The sequence below is a fragment of the Paramisgurnus dabryanus genome, chromosome 22 (genome assembly GCF_030506205.2).
Source record: "Paramisgurnus dabryanus chromosome 22, PD_genome_1.1, whole genome shotgun sequence".
Classification (NCBI taxonomy): domain Eukaryota; kingdom Metazoa; phylum Chordata; class Actinopteri; order Cypriniformes; family Cobitidae; genus Paramisgurnus; species Paramisgurnus dabryanus.
Window position 1 is genome coordinate 6,537,577 of NC_133358.1, and position 17,709 is coordinate 6,555,285.

The 17,709-nt window shown below is 37.0% G+C and overlaps 1 protein-coding gene across 2 annotated transcripts in view; it reads right to left on the reverse strand.

The window, feature by feature from the left end:
- Window positions 1-8,790, reverse strand: part of LOC135785311 (NXPE family member 3-like) — a 91,177-nt gene extending 82,387 nt beyond the window's left edge. For both annotated transcript variants that reach the window (XM_073813219.1, XM_065294682.2), the window contains exons 1-2: window positions 8,690-8,790; window positions 7,355-7,422 (exon numbers count right to left, since the gene is read on the reverse strand). In XM_073813219.1, coding sequence (XP_073669320.1) covers window positions 7,355-7,422; window positions 8,690-8,720 — 99 coding nt within the window. In that variant the 5' untranslated portion in view covers window positions 8,721-8,790. The remainder of the gene's footprint in view (window positions 1-7,354; window positions 7,423-8,689) is intronic.
- Between the last annotated feature and the right edge of the window lie 8,919 nt (window positions 8,791-17,709).

Here is a 17,709-nt window from a genome sequence, read left to right on the forward strand (position 1 = left end):
CGACCCATTGTCAAAATTTCTGTGTCCATCACTGTAGTTCATCACAAACAAACCAGAAATGAGACCCAAAGTGTTAAATACCGGAATTATCCTTTAACTCAACACGTAACAGTTTTTTTCAACGGAGTTTCAAAAGACTATAAACGATCCCAAACGAGGCATAAGGGTCTTATCTAGCAAAACGATTTGATACGATTTTTGACTATAAAAATAACAAATATACACTTTTAAACCACAACTTCTCGTCATGTAGATCCGGTCGTGATGCCCAGCTGACCCCACGCAATACGTCATGACGTCAAGAGGTCACAGAGGACGAACGCGAAACTCCGCCCCAGTGTTTACAACTGTTGAGAACGAGGACCGTTCCTACGTTGTTGTATGTCAACTGATACTAATTAATGTCTTTGTGTCAGTTTATTGTTTACAATGGTCCGCAAATGTGCGTTTTATATATGTAACACGTGACCTCCCTACGTCACTACACATTTACGTTAGGTCGCGCTGGACCGTATTTAGACGAGAAGTTGTGCTTTAAAAGTGTATATTTGTTATTTTTATTGTCAAAAATGACAATCGTTTTGCTAGATAAGACCCTTATGCCTCGTTTGGGATCGTTTATAGTCTTTTGAAACTGTTGAAAAAAACTGTTACGTGTTGAGTTAAGTGTTAATTGTTGGGCTCTATTAAAGTCTATTAAAATGAGAAAAATCCTGCAATGTTTTCCTCAAAAAACATAATTTCTTCTCGACTGAACAAAGAAAGACATCAACATTTTGGATGACATGGTGGTGAGTAAATTATCTGGATTTTTCTTTTAAGAAAATGGAATATTCCTTTAAGTACCGCGAGAGCGATTCGAGATCAGCCGCCTGAGTTAGCCAGTGCAGTTCGCACAGGAGCTGCACGGGCTGTAATGATGACACAGCTGTTTCATGATTGGTCGGATTCACCACATGACAACAATCACGTGTATTTCGTGTTTATTTTCATGCCCTCAGTTCCACGAATACTCACAAATCTGTATTTTTATAAGAGTTAAAGCTGTAGTCTACAATGCTGAAAATCGGTTGAGAAAGCCTGAGACGTTTGGGAAGTTTTAAAAACTCATCCCGCCCCTCTGTGCTACCTGATCCCTCCCACCGGGAAACGACCTGAACAACTTCACTCAGTCAAGCTGTGATCACTGGTAGTAAACATCGGAACAGAGATTTACCGAGCAGTAAACTAAACACATAAAGCCTTGAAGGAATGAAAACGTACAATTATGACTGATTGACGTTATTTACTTTCACAACAATGTTTGGCATACGTTTCCCCTCCTGAGCCTCGTTTTCCCTGGTCAAAAGTGCTACCTAGCGCACATTAATTGCAGAATAATTATTATTTATTATTGCTAAGGTTTTGAGTAATTGTTATAGCAGCACACAGCGCATCTTGTTCAAATTCCGATCGGCTCGAACAAAAACCCGCTAGGCCTATTGAAATATATTCAAGCACTTCAAGAAATATAATTACTTTGACCCGTGATAAGCGATGCTAAACGGCTAACATTCCTATCCCGACCGGCAGCATGAGCATATTGTCTGACTGATATAAAGATATTTATGTAACACCTCACACCATAAAAGTATAAATAAATGCGTACCTTCTCAACAAAAAGTCAGCCGTGTCAGCGTCGGTTTTTAGTCCAATATCTCCCTGAAGCTTCCTCCAATGGTCAGTGGCGGACCCTATATTAATTTGACTTTGAGTCCGGCATTTGAGTCTAAGTTTTTTCTCTGCTCTTTCCTCTAGAGACTTTCTCTATCTTCCAACCTTGACTGTAGGGACGAGCAGGGGCCGCTTGCTGCTGTCAGTTTGTCTTTTCTTCATTTGTGAGCTGTTGCTACTTCGTTAGCTACCATACACTGTCAGAAATGTCATGTCGCAGGCGGGGGGTGGGGTGGGGTGCGATGGGGTGGAGACGCGAGCGCAAGGCGGAGTTTCAAGTGGATTGGATGAGAGCAGTCAACTTCTCTGCCGCTGTACACCCAATAGAGTGAATGGATTTTTTTCATTCTTTTTTCTCTTCATATTGTTAGGATTTTACTGTAGAACCATAACCAGCATCTAAACGAGGTTATTAATTTAACCTCTTGAAAAGCACCCCCATTCTGGCCCGAAACCATGAAAATACCTACTTTCACTAAAAGGGCTGTTTTTACTAAACCATTTATAGTATAAGCATAACTGTGGTATCATTAGATAGAAGACACGTTGAGCTTCGTTTTCCATGTTTCAAAATTATTTTAAGATAAAAAAAAGTTAGAGAGGCTGAAGTACATTGTAATACATTTTTTAACACTAAAAATCTTAATGATAAATATATGTGTGAAACCTAGAAATGCAATGAGGCCAAAGCCACAAGTCTAAAGAAGTTATATTTCACGTTTGAAGTCAATAGACCCAAAAGACTAGTGCCTTTTCTAAGTGCCAGTCAGCCACAAAATAAAAGTCTTTTGTTTACATGCACACCAGGAAATAAAGCTTCACACAAAGATCGTTGAATTCGTGTTCTAATTGGCTACACGTTCTGTCTATCAATATTTTCCATGAAGTCATTGGAGGAACGCGCGAGTCAGATGACGTCACGATATTTGACAGCGCTGTTTGGATATTAAAGCAATAAACCCCGAGAAGCAGTGGGTTACCAGTGCATTTTATAACAGCTAAGGGGCGTTGTTAGGCACGACGCGAAGCGGAGTGCCTAAACCCCCTTAGCTGTTATAAAATGCACTGGTAACCCAACGCTTCGAGGGGTTTATTGCGTTTATAAAACGGTTACTTCATATGCATAACGTTAGCGGGATTTTACAAAATAAAACCCAAAAAAGTTGTACTTATATTAGTACAAATATTACTCTTACGCCAAACAAAGTAGTTCCTCAGAATCAAGTGTGACTGAAACAGAGCGCAGTTCCCAACCAACACAGACACAGCAAAGACACAATGAAAATATGATTTAAGACTGTGGTGTTTATTTTATAAATCACCATTCATCTAATTTATACATTAACATTTATATCGTGCAACTGTTGAAGTGATGATCAAATATGCTTGGAAGCATGCTGAACTCTTTCCCCGTCAGCGTTTTTTTTTTTTTTAAGTTGCCACCCAGTTTTAGTTTAATGCCTTCCAGAAAATTATCTTCTTTATATAAACATAAAATATCAAATTAAAGAACAGACCATCCGCTTTGAAACAAAAACAAACAAAAAAACATTTCATCCTACCTTCATTTGATCTCTTATCACCTCTCAAATTTTTTTATTAAAAGCGGAGATAATTCCATTTTTGTGAAGAACTTTAGTAAGAGATCAGATTCAGACGGAGCCATGAACAGTACTACACGGTGTTTTCAGTGAATGCATCAGTGTTTAAGTTGGGTAAGATCGCCACCCAGTGGATAATAGCGGACGTATGAACTTGAGTTATTAAATCCTTAGACAACGTTTTCTCTTTATCGACGAGATGACTCAACAATATTTATTGACATTCATCTGGATATCGCCATTAATTGTGCAATTGTAAACAAATTAAAAATATGATTTAAGACTGTGGTGTTTATTTTCATAAATCAATACGCAGTAACAGTGGCGCAGTGATACTTATGTAATGTGGTCTGAACCGTGAGGTTACCGGTGTATTTTATCACGGCTTAGAACGCGTTTCAACCAATCAGAATGAAGAACCAGAACTGCCCGTTTTATAATATGTATTATACTCCCGCCTACTTGTACAATCAAGTTTGAGCGCTGGTTTTGAACGCGAGTGTGATCTAAGTGTTACGATGTAAATAGTCCTCAGATTGTATATTATAATCAATTACAAGACGTGCATCTGAAATCTGATGTAAACAATGGAAAATATATCCATATTTCACGGATTATACGCATTTGTGGACAAAAATGGTCATTGGATGTACTTTGTTGGAGAGTTTTTATGGGTTATTCACACATCTGAAACAGACTGGATTCGATTCGCGTTCCTTATACCAGCACAAAGGTAAGGAGTCAGTTTATATTATGCATGTTGTTATCTGGACTTCTGTAATAAAATACTATATTTATGATACTAGAGCAATTTAATCTCAAAACGGACACCATACACTGATGCTAAACCCTTAGACCTTTTAAACGATGTATAGTAGTGTTATTATTATTGTTGTTTGTACACCGTAGGCTATATATATATTGTTAGCAGCATTAAAAAAAACTGACGTCTTTCCATCCGCGAGCTAGTGCGCGTCGAGAGGTTTTAATAATGAACAATCTTTGAAATCGTAGACCATAGCTTTAAAGCTCTTTTCGTGTACAACCCCAAATCAGAAAAAGTTGGGACACTGTAGAAATTGTAAGTAAAAAAGTAATGGAATAATTTACAAATCTCATTAACTTATATTTTATTCACAGTAGAATGTAGATAACATATCAAATGTTGAAAGTAAGATATTTTGAAATGTCATGCCAAATATTGTCTCATTTTGGATTTCATTAGAGCTACACATTCCAAAAAAAGTTGGGACAGGTAGCAATAAGAGGCCAGAAAATTTAAATGTACACATAATGAACAGTCGAAGGACCAATTTTCAACTTATTAGGTCAATTGGCAACATGATTGGGTATAAAAAAGCCTGTCAGAGTGGCAGTGTCTGTAAAAGTCAAGATGGGCAGAGAATCATCAATTCCCCCAATATTGCAGCAAAAAATAGTTTTCTGAGCTTCTCAGAGAAAAATTGCAAAGAGATTAAAGTTATCACCATCTACAGTGCATAATATCATCCAAAGATTCAGAGAATCTGGAACAATCTCTGTGTGTAAGGGTCAAGGCTGGAAAACCATACTTGATGCCCGTGATCTTCGGGCCCTTAGACGGCACTGCATCACATACAGGAATGCCACTGTAATGGAAATCATAACATGGGCTCTGGAATACTTCCTGAAAACATGGTCAGTGAACACAATCCACCGTGTCATTTGCTGTTGCCAGCTAAAACTCTATAGGTCAAAAAAGAAGCCATATCTAAACATGATCCAGAAGCGCAGGCGTTTTCGCCAGGCCAAGGCTAATTTAAAATGGACTTTGGCAAAGTGGAAAACTGTTCTGTGGTCAGACGAATCAAAATTTGAAGTTCTTTTTGGAAAACTGGGACGCCATTTCATCCGGACTAAAGAGGTCAATGACAACCCAAGTTGTTATTAGCACTCATTTCAGAAGCCTGCATTTCTGATGGTTTGGGGTTGCATGAGTGCGTGTGGCATGGGCAGCTTACACATCTGGAAAGGCACCATCAATGCTGAAAGGTTTATCCAAGTTCTAGATACATATGATCCCATTCAGACGTCATCTCTTTCAGGGAAGACCTTGCATTTTCCAACATGACAATGCCAGATCACATACTGCATCAATTACAACATCAAGACTGCGTAGAAGAAGGATCTGAGTACTGAAATGGCCAGCCTGCAGTCCAGATCTGTCACCCACAGAAAACATTTGACGCATCATAAAGAGGAAGATGTGACAAAGAAGACCTAAGACAGTTGAGCAACTACAAGCCTGTTTAGACAAGAATGGGACAACATTCCTATTCCTAAACATTGGTCCTCCTCCAGCTGTTCCTTATATGTACATTTAAATTTTCTGGCCTCTTATTGCTACATGTCCCAACTTTTTTTGGAATGTGTAGCTCTCATGAAATCCAAAATGAGGCAATATTTGGCATGACATTTCAAAATGTCTCACTTTCTACATTTGAGACGTTATCTATATTCTACTGTGAATAAAATATAAGTTATGTGTCCCAACTTTTTCTGAATTGGGGTTGTAGTTGCAATGTTATATTGTGTCATGTTCATCAAAATAAAATGGATAAAAAACGTAGACCCCACTACATTGGTATTTAAATAATATATGCTTATGTTGAACTTTATTCCTGTAAAAACAGATGTTGTACGCCTCTTCGGTTCCACTCATGCTCATACATGGGCATTCAAAACAGTATAATTCACTTTTTATGTTGTTTACATCTTACAAATCATGTTTACTGCAATAAAGCAAGCAAACAAGCAAGCAAACGCCACGTGATTAGCCATGCCTGACTTAAATGCAGCTAACTACGGGAACCACAGCGTGTCCGACTTCACGTCTCCGTTTTCAGCTCCTCCCCACCTGCACGCGGCTAATTTCACCGATCGGTTACATCCAGCCGATGTCGAACACACCTTTTATTTCACACACACCCACGTGACTGCTTTAAAGGTTTAAAATTGTGTGATGCGCAATGTGTTGCATTGGAGTATTGCATAATATGGAATCGATTATTGTATAGTGAATTTATATATATATATATATATATATATATATATATATATATATATATATATATATATATATATATATATATATATATATATTAATACCATGATTTTTTTTATTGGTTCACACTTTATACTTTTGAGACAAGGTCTATCCTTAATTTGTTATTTTTGTTTGGAGTTACCATTCGCATGAAATGGAACATGCTTTGGTCATGTATTTAATATATTGTCACATTTATTTATTAATCTATCCTTAATTTTCAATGCATTAATTCTTGCTTTTATAAATATACGTTGTTTGGTTGTGGAACATGCAGCATTTTCATCAGCAGAGGTCCTCATCGAGCTCTGATTTGAAAAGCTTTGAGAACCTTTTTCCGATACAATTGGGTTGAAAGCTTCACTGCTTCAAGAAAGCTTCACTTTGCCATCACTACATAGTAATTCTGATGTCCAGACTTATACTTCCTCGTCATATACATCTCTAATTTAGTTTTATTTCAGTTCACTTTGCATTGCGTCAAGTATGGGGGAAACTCAAAAAATGACAAACAAATGGCGTTTGAGCTCGCCAAGGGGCGGGGACCACAAGCCCTTACATACTGCTATGAAGAGTTGTATTCAAATGAGTGTTCCGTGCTATTCCACTATGCACAGACCACCAAGTTGTTAAGTATTGTTATTTTCTGTTGGGGTTAAAGACAGAAAAAGCGATTTTCACAATGAGAAGACTATACCTCATTTCATGTATTTTCTGTGTTCTCATATTAGCTGTTATAAAGGAGAGTTATTGAAAATAAACCCATTATTAACTGAATCCTAATTCAAGACTACTAAACTGCACTAAAGAACTAAACATGAATAAAGAAGAAATGCAAAAAAGTGACTATATATGTTTTAAAAGTTACACAGCCTATAATAAACACTTACCATTTTAAATCAAAATCTCTACATTTATGTTCAAGTCAACTAATCGATCTTAAATATGAACTTACCGTCATGGTTGTCCACAGAAACAACAGCAATAGACAAATTGCTGGCGCTTTGTACCGGTCAATTAAACCTGTATAGAGTAAGAAATAAGTGGTGACTTCAAAATGTATTTATCCCAATCTGATCTCTACAAATATATTTGATGATGTAACAAAAGTTACCCATATACAGCAATACTGTAAATTAATAACAACTTTTAATCAGAGTCGTATAATAATAGAGTTACGACACTCACATAGACGTCCGTTGTAAGAATGGAATGCGGAAGTAACAGCGTTTCATGTAGTGACCGGTAGTGACGCATAGTTCCAAACGCAGCACTGAAGCCCATTCATTTCAATGGCACCTGCTAGTAAATCGATGAAATTACCGTTTCTCTTTACATTTTCGGACATTTCATTAATATAGTCAACAGTGATATTTTATGAACTCTGCTGTAGGTAATGATTTTCGTTAATAATAACTAGTAAAATTTTTATATTTTAATGAGTTGTGTATAATGTGTGAATAATATAGATTTAATGGTTTAATATTTTATTACTGGTGGCCATCTACTTTATACTTATCTTTTTTATATATTACGAGTAACACTAGGGGGCAACAGCGACAAGCTAAATGCCTTATAAGAAAGTCACACTGCTTACAATGCTGCTATGTGTTTCATTGTGTTTGGTAAGTAATACGAGTGATGTATCCTCGAAAATCATGTATGATTATATTAACATTTAATGTGTGTACTATAAATACAATTAAATATTAATTTAGTGTGTTTATGTTATGCTTCACTGTTACAAATAACCGCGTTGGCGATCTTTTTTGTGATTTTAATATAGTAAAAGTGTAGGAATTATGTTTTTAGCAGATTGATAGCCATTTATATAGCCATATTTTGCTACAAAAATAAAAGATAAACTGTGTTGCTGTAGTTGGTATAGATAACCACAGTTATCTTTGGGCCACAATTAACTGTTTATCTTTATTAACTGTTTTACTATATTTACATCACTCCCTAGTAAAAAAAAACGTTATAAACATAGTAAGTATAGTGATCAATTCACATTACAAGCTAATATTTATCTAAAATAGCTGAAAACCTATGCAAACAGATTGACAGCCCTGCTTGGTTTGGAACTGCAGAACGTTACATGAATCACGTGACCGCACGGCGGCGAGATCAAAGCGTTTCGTAACTCTGTTATTATACGACTCTGCTTTTAATGTAGCTGCAGGACTATGCACAGATTTTTTTCTAACTAAACCATGAATTACACTAAAAGTTATTCAAAAACAATATTAAAACAATAATAATTTACAATCTATAAGCTCCGTTTATTTACCTGGAAAAGTGGTTGAGGGTAAAATGGACATGTTATCTATTTCTCTTTGTCTGACATTCTAACTCGTATAAAATGTGTTACAATGTTCTAGGGAATAGGCGTGGCCAGAATGCCAGGTGAGATGACTGCAGATCTGGTTTGACAAGTCCTCCGGTGTGATTCTGACATCCCATTAGATGAGCCTGGTTGACGCAGATGTGTGCATGGCAAATTCAAGTTACTTGTCCAAGCAAGTAAAATTACTTACTTACTATTCAAAACATTCACTTGTTGTCCTGGACAAGCGTTTAAGTCGAGCCATAGACTAGAGACAGAGCGCAGCGCCTCATAACCTGAAAGCCACCCCCACCGGGGGGAAACAATCCAACCGTCTCCATTGACTTTGTATTGCTAGAGGCTGCCTCCTTGTCATTTCTGGCTTATAACAAAAAACAAAATAATGCCTAAAAGCTGCTGTGTGACAATATGTACAGCTAACAAGCCAAAGAACCCAGAAATAAGTTTTTATAAGCTGTCGAGTCATAAAACCCAGCTTTTAAGGAGAAAAAAGTGGATCACCGACTACGTTTCCCCCTAGTGGACGCAGTTCTACTAATATGAGTACTATGAAAAGTTGCCTGTTTCCACCTTTGTCTTTAAACGCTCGTTTTTTGGGGTCGACAGCTTATAAAAACTTATTTACAGATTAAACTTAAAAACAGAATAATACTTAAAATCTGCTGTGTGACAAGGTGTACAGTACAGCTAACAAGCCAAAAAACCCAGAAATAAGTTTTTATAAGCTGTCGACCTCAAAAAAAAAAAACGATCGTTTAAAGACACAAAACTGGAAACTTTTTATAGTACTATTAGTAGAACTGTGTCCACTAGGGGGAACCGTAGTCGGCGATCCACTTTTTTCTCCTTAAAGGCTGGGTTTTACGGCTAGACAGTTTATAAAAACGTATTGGTTCTTTGGCTTGTTAGCTGTACATATTGTCACACTTCAGTTTTTAGGCATTATTCTGTTTTTTTGTTATAAGCCAGAAATGACAAGGAGGCGGCTTCTCACAATACAAAGTCAATGGAGACGGTTGGATTGTCCCCCTCCCTGTGGTCGTGGTTTTCAAATTTGCATAACTGCGCTCTGTCTCTATGCTATGTGATATCTACTTAAGTTTTTGTAAAAATATTACCCACCAAATTTTTAGTCGGCTACTTTTAAAGGCTTATTTTTTAATGGAACCTTTCTGGAAAAAATCTGGTAAAATGATATAAAATATAATGAGTTAAGCATATACACAGTAGAAAATATTACTATAGGCTATCTATTCAAATTATGGGAACAGGTCAGTTAACTTTTAGTAACAAACTAACTTCTTTTGTTGAATTTCTTTTTAACATATTTATTATGTGCAACACATATGATGAGAAATTAACTTGACTGATCTCAGTACTGGCATCACCATAGTCAGTGATGAAACACACATCATCCTGTCTTCCACAACACAAGCACATTTTTCTGAATAGTGGTAACCACTAAACTCTAACAGAAGCTCTTCTAAACAATATTATGAAGCTGCAGACTCGGAGCCAACAGCTGCAGTGCCGCATCCAGAGTCCCGCATTCTCAGACCCCTCGTTTTTCGAGAAAGCGACTCCTGCTGTTCGGAAGATCGTATTAACACCCTATCAAAATGCCAATGAAAACCATTAGGATGCAATATTACAATCTCGTTTTATTTAAAGTTATCCACGGGGACGGCCCAGGCCAATTTGCTGCCCTAGGCAAGATTTCACCTGGTGCCCCTGGATACATAGACAAATGTTCCGATCATTTTGTTCATAAACTTACACAGAAACAAACTGCACAGCTTTGTCTTGTTTTTCTTTATTTTGAAAATATTTTGTAAAAAACACACAACGTATTATAGATAAAATATTAATATATTTTCATATCTATTTTTTTATTATTAAAAAGCTGATGATAGTGAAATTATAAAAAATATGACAGCACCTAAACCACATTCTAGCTTAAACACACAAACAGCAAGAATAATAAGTTACATCTGGTATTCATGCACAAAACTATATTAACTCTTTCCCCGCCAGGGTTTTTTTTTTTTAAGTTGCCAGCCAGCGCCAGCATTTTTGAGATGGGTCTGTCTGCGGACCGCAAGAGAGGGGCGTACCTTAAAGGGGCGTAACTTTTAGCAGGGGGCGTAACTTTAAGTTGTCCGAGTTACACAGAACCACACGAGATGTCAGGACGAGATGTTGTCATTTTGTCTTCCTTTTTTGCCCGCATAGAGATACGGTGGCTAAAGGCGTTATTAAAGTTGCTTATCCAAGCGCCCTTATGTTTGTTCGTACCAATTTTAATGGATGGGAAGCTGACTGACGGACACCCCGAGAAATGGTTTGGCTACGACACATGTTAAGAAGTCGCGCCAGGGGCTGAATTAAGGTCGACGGTTTCAGGTAAGCTTACTTCGCTAACGTGAGCTATGTGTTGTTAGCCTAATGTTAGATTTGTGAAGTCCGTTCTATGACTACACTTATGATCAGTAACGAGTAGTTAACAAAATACAACAAATCTTGCATGAGTTTCATTGCCCACCTATATATTTTCCTATTTACGATAGTTAGATATTATGGGACATTAGAATCTTACAGTTATTCCTGTAAGTTGTCGACATTTCAAATGACAGTTAATTAATAAATGACATATTAAACGTCATAATAACACTGGAGTTAAAGGTTGTGTGTACTACTGTCTCGTTTTTAATGTATCTATCTCTCTCTCTCAAACCCTATTCTGTTTAAGTATGGGTGCCATTGTATATTCTCATAATGTAAGCTTATTTTAAGTAAAAATGTAAAATATGTTTATGGTTATTATTTTCACAGATGCATTGATGTGTAGTGATGCAGTGGACAACTTGTGAGGGTGATACCTTCCACATGCACCTTAACTGTGATGCAGAAACACAATAGGAGGATCTATCTGTCTACACTTCAAAATCACAACTCAACCTTAAACAACCCATATCTGTTATGGTAAAACAATGTGGCGGTTTTCCAGACAGGGCTTATACTGTTCCCTGGCTAAAATGCATGTTTGAGCTACTGTAATTAAGAAAACACCTTGTACTGACACATATATCAGTGCCATTGTTTTGTCTCAAGATGCACACCAGTCTTGTTTTTGTAAGGTTTGTTTGTAAAAACTAAAATGTCCTAATATAAGTGCCCAGTCCTGGTTTAATCTAAACCATTGGTGACCAAACCTGTGTCTTGAGATCTACTGTCCTGCAGAGTTCAGCTCCAACCCCAATCAAACACACCTAAACCTGGCAATCAAGCATTTCAGGGCAACCTTAAAATTATAGTCAGGTGTGTTTGTTAAAGCTGAGACAGAACTAAAATATGCAGGAGGGTAGATCTCCAGGAACAGGGTTGGTCACCCCTGATCTAAACATAGGGTTTCCAAACTGTGTCCTGCAAAGTTTAGCTCTAACCAGGGGCGTCATGCACCAATTTTTTAAGGGGGCAGAGTGTGCACAGTTCACAGAAATTTGTGCATACACATACATCAAACGAATTGATATTAGAGCTTTCAGTCTTTTCCATGGCACCTACATTTCTAACAATATGAGCGCCCCTGCCTTCATGCAAAAAACTCCAAAATAAAAGTGTTGACTCACTTTCATATCAAATACTATTCAATCGGAATAATGACATGATATTGGTATCATATTTAAAACAGAAACGACATGTTTAATTATTTAAATTTTGTTTAATGACTTGTGTTGAAATGTGTCATTAATGCATTTTGCACAACAACTGCATAATGAAATTAATGTCATTTTAAATCCATAAAGTATATAACCAACGAAAATGACATAAGCTATAGCAACGTGATTGATTTTAATGTTCAATAATGATTTTAAAAAATATGTTAGATAATATGATTGGAGGAACGGATTTTGCATTAAATTTGACCTCATATGTGAGCATGTGTGATCCCGCACCCACGTGAACTCTGGCGAACTTTGGCGTTGTGCCAAGAAGATAGAAATTTCTACTAATATAACGTCAAGACGGTCACATTTTAAACCATACATTTTCTACACAGAGGAGGTTAACTGCACATTACCGTACTGGGGTTTGAAAATGTTGTGAGCGTTTCTTGCACGTTTTAATTCCTCAGATAGCCAAATGCAGCAGCAACATGAAAGCTCGTGAGCGCGCTCACGCTGATGACGTCTGCGGCTGCTCTGACTGCAGTGCCTGCCACCAGAAAGTAATGTAACATGTTCAAAACACTATCATAACGGCAAAAATCTCTGAAAAGTGACAAGGACGCAGCACAGAATTAATAATATTGTGCATATTAATAATATTGTGCATATTAAACAGATTAAAAGACAAGTTACCGATTGATGGACACTTGTTTGATTTTCAGGTTGCATGCAAAATCCATTTGGCTCAAAAAACCAAGGGGGCACGTGCCCCCTCAGTTTGAATGGGCATGACGCCTCTGGCTCTAACCCTAATCAAACACACCTGAAGCAGCCAATTAATGTCTTACTAAGCATACTAGAAACTTCCAGGCAGGTGCTCTGATGCAAGTTAGAGCTAAACTCTGCAGGACACCGGCCCTCCAGGACTGAGTTTGGGTACCCCTGACTAAACCCTGCCTGGGAAACTGCACCAATGTATTGAGCTGGCACCATTTAGACATTACTGCTGCTGAGAAACAACCAGATTTGTCAGCTCTACACAGGGTTGACATTGGATGCATTATTATTATAAAATGCATTCATGTGCACTTTACCCAGTGGCGAACCGTGGGTACTTCAGCTGGGCCTTCAAAATATGCAATGAAGTGCAAATGCCTCTCCATCCATAATACTAGGCTATTCGTATTTCGTTAAATCATACAGTGAACGTGTAAAAATTCTGAGCACGCAAAGTTAAATTACAGAATGGGCATTGTCTGCCTTTAAATGCAGTTTTAAAGTTTAAAATTACTTTAATCTAACTGATAAACACAAATACAGACTCTGCTGCTCTGTAATGACAGGGGCTCTGTAAATATGCATTTAACATGCTTAAATGATGTTCTTTAATTTATTTTTTATTTTTTGGAAATATATATTTAGCTGTAGGATACCTTGTTAGTCTTTTTCTTAAGGGGAAATATAGCACCCTGCGTTCTCAGTGCACCTCCTTGTGGCTTATAACTGTTGTTACAAGATATCCAGGGCTCGCAAAATCTCTAGCCCGAGCCCCGAGGGCTACCAAAATGTATCTCCGCCCTGCCCATTGGGTATAGCGGGAAAAAAAATATTTGAATGTTTTCGCATTCTCTCAGATTTAGTTAGGAAATTATATTGTATGTAATTCGGCGTCGTCTGTCAGTCATTACTATCCTCACGTAACAAGTGAAACTGTCAGGAAGTAAAAGTATAATTAAACCCATTATTTTTCTCGCTCGTGTTCGCGTCATATGCACAGGCTCCTCTGCACGCGCTTCTACCGGCTGTGCTCTTCACGAGTACGCGCTTAAGTAATTTCGTTTTTACCTCAGCCCTCAAGCTAACCACAATGTCAATCACGTTTTCCGCCATTTACCTCAACCACTCTCACCGCAGAGATTCGGGCCATTAGACTGTATTAATATTAAAGGTCTATGATCTTCGTCTTTGGTGTTTTACGGCAGCTTGCATCCAGTTTGTTGCATGCTTAGGACTTCATGAAGGCTTACAATGTTTTGTTTTTTACCCGCCCACTTGAAATCAAAACGTGATTGGTCGATTGGCCCGTCACTCTCCACACCAAAACACATAGCTTGGCCTTCCCTCGGATTCATGAAGTCCTAACCAATGAATGAGCCAGATAACCGGGCTTTAATAGAGACAGACGATTCTGATTGGATTAGATGTTTCCATGACCTGAATCTGACAGTAAGCTTAACGTTAGAACATAGATGAGAGAAAATATATTACATGTATTGTATTAAATTGAATTAAATAGAAATGTAAAAAAATAAAAACATATTTTTATTGAATACTATATTATTTATTTGTATTATTATTATTATAAAAAAAATTTATTACTTTGTGTAATAAACAACAAGTGTTGGCTTTATCCTTAAATAGGGGCCACCTGATTCACACCTGTTTCTTCAGAAAATTGATGACCTCAGTGATTGAATGCCACACTGCTATTTTTTTGAACACACCCCTTTCAACTAATTCAACTAATTGCCCAATTGCACAGCCTTAAGAGCGTGCATATCATGAATGCTGGGTCTCATTTGTTTTCTGAGAATCTACTGAACCTACTGGTAACTTGTTTGCCACGTAGCAATAAAAAAATATACTAAAAACCTTGATTATTCTGGTTAGTCACATTGTACTGCTATTATTTTGAACAAGACTGTACATCAACAGCTTCCAGCTATACACTCCTGATGACTCTCATAAAGCTGTGTTATAATTTATTGCAGGGTGATCTTGCTGAAAGGATATTTTTATAAACCTTTACAATGTGACCAGATCTTACCTGTTGTGCATAGTTTTTTTTTTAAACCTTTACAATGTGACCAGATGTTACCTGTTGTGCATAGTTATTTTTATAAACCTTTCCAATGTCACCAGATGTTACCTGTTGTGAATAGTTATTTTATAAACCTTTACAGTGTCACCAGTTGTTACATGTTGTGCATATTTTTATAAACCTTTACAATATCACCAGATGTTATCTGTTAGCCATTTCTTATAAAACCACGTGAGCTCTGTAGATTCCCCTTAAAACTTAAAAAGAATTGAGTCTTTGCAAGTTTGTAAATGGATTTCATCTTGGTTTAATACATATTAAACTGTCTGAGGTGCACATTTACTTAAAAAAAAAACACGAAATCACCCTCCCCGATTTAAATATAGGGAATGTTAATGTACGTCACCGCAGTGTTGCATTATGGGACGTGGGCGCCATGTTTAGAGGCACCGCCAACCGCTATGCCATTTCATTGTGGGTGTGTTAAGCTAAAACTAAGAAGAACCGAAGAAATTGAGGAGTTTGAAAGAAAAAGAGAAGGGACCCTATCGGGAGAAACTAAGTGCTACTGCCAAAAAACTTTATTTGGACAAATAAACAACAGATCCATATGTTTTAGCAGCCCATGACTGGATTACGGATCCAGACGCACTACCTCCGCTCACATATCTGTTATTATTACCTTGTTTTTGGATTGAGTGCATACACTTTGCAGGAGTTTAAGAGCTATAAATCCCTACAAGCTCATAGTAAGATGACATTCTTCTTTCGGAGTTTTATGACGGTTGGCAAACCAGCTAAAAGAAATATGCCATTTACTTACAATGTATTAATACCTAAGTATCTTAATGATTATATAAAAAAATATCCGTTGTATTCTGTGCAATGAATCAACACATGTTCATAAGATGGCACTTCTGTTCTTGGCCAAGTTATTAAAACAAACAAAATGCTAAATATTAAGCTAACGTTATGTCATTTTAAAGAGTCACAAGCAGTGGGTTTGAGCAGTTGCATTTAATAAAAAATATTTGTTATAATCGTCAAAATTGTCTAAAGATTTATTTTTATAACTCATGTGGTGAGGTTGATCAGAAATGAATAAATAACGTTACATAATTTACATTTACAAGTTAGTTTGACAGTGTTAGCATAAAAACAAGACAATTTAAGTGGTTCTGCTTTTATTAATCACAAATTACTGAATGACTGAAAATGCAGCAAACACACTCTCGCTGATGCAGGGATTTTTTTGAAAAGTAAATGTTTTTCTCCTGATTGCGGCAGGCAAACCACGCGATCCGGCGTCTTTTCGTCAGCTCCTCCACCGGCTTCCCCCAAATAAAAGCTGAAAAAACGTATTCCGTTGTTCAGTTTCCTCCCTAAACGATCGTGTGACCTGCTATGGCAGTTCTTGATCGAGCAGTACTGACCAAACATATCGAAGTTTATTAAAATATCGACAGAAAATACAAAAACAACCTCCAACACACTAACTCAAATACAGCGGGATAGGAGGCGATCCTGCAAATATGGCGGATTACTCATAATGCCACACGGCGTGACGTCAACTCCACATTCCCTATTGGTATGCCTCAGTTCTTTAATAATTTTAGGTTGGTAAATATGTCCATATTGTCTACCCACGTTAACAATGACGATGCATGAGACAATATAAGACCATTCGAGCGTCTTATGAAGCTTCCTCTGTGCCCTCAATTTAAAACATTTACGGCAGTAACGTAATTTGTCATTAAGCTAAAGTTGAAAGAGAGCTATAAACAATCTTCTTACCACTAAACTAGCTATCGGATGTGCCGTGTCAGTTTAGCGGAAGTCGGACATCTCGCAGGATTCTGTGTGACTTGGACAGCGGAAGTCGGACATCTCGCGGGATTCTGTGTGACTTAGACAACTTAAATTTTCGCCCCCTGCTAAGGTACGCCCCTCTCTTGCACTCCGCAGACAGACACTATAGGCATTTTTTCATGATTTTCACAAAAGTTTAATGCCTTCTAGAAAATTGTCTTTTTTTAAATAGCACCCCAGGTGAAAAAAAATGTATATTAAAAATATACTTTAAAAAAGTGTACTAAGTATATTTTCTATATTTTGTACTATTTTCGTCAAATCCAAGTATAGTTAAGTGTACTCAATTATGTATTAACTTCAACTTAACACCTATTTGATTACACTTCAAGTGTAAATAGTATACTAAAATGGAACAACTTTTTTTAAACTTCAAGTGCACTAAAATACACTCCTGAAAATCAAGATGTATGAGTAATTAAGCACACTTACAGTACAATTGCATTGTATTGCCATTTTAATGGAAATACACTTAAAAAGCCATTGCAGCACAAATTATAGTTGTGTTTAAGTACATTTTGTGCATACTGCTATCCTACTTATAATTACTATAAACTATGTTAATTTAGTATGCCTCTGTAATATTTCAAGTGATCTACAAATGC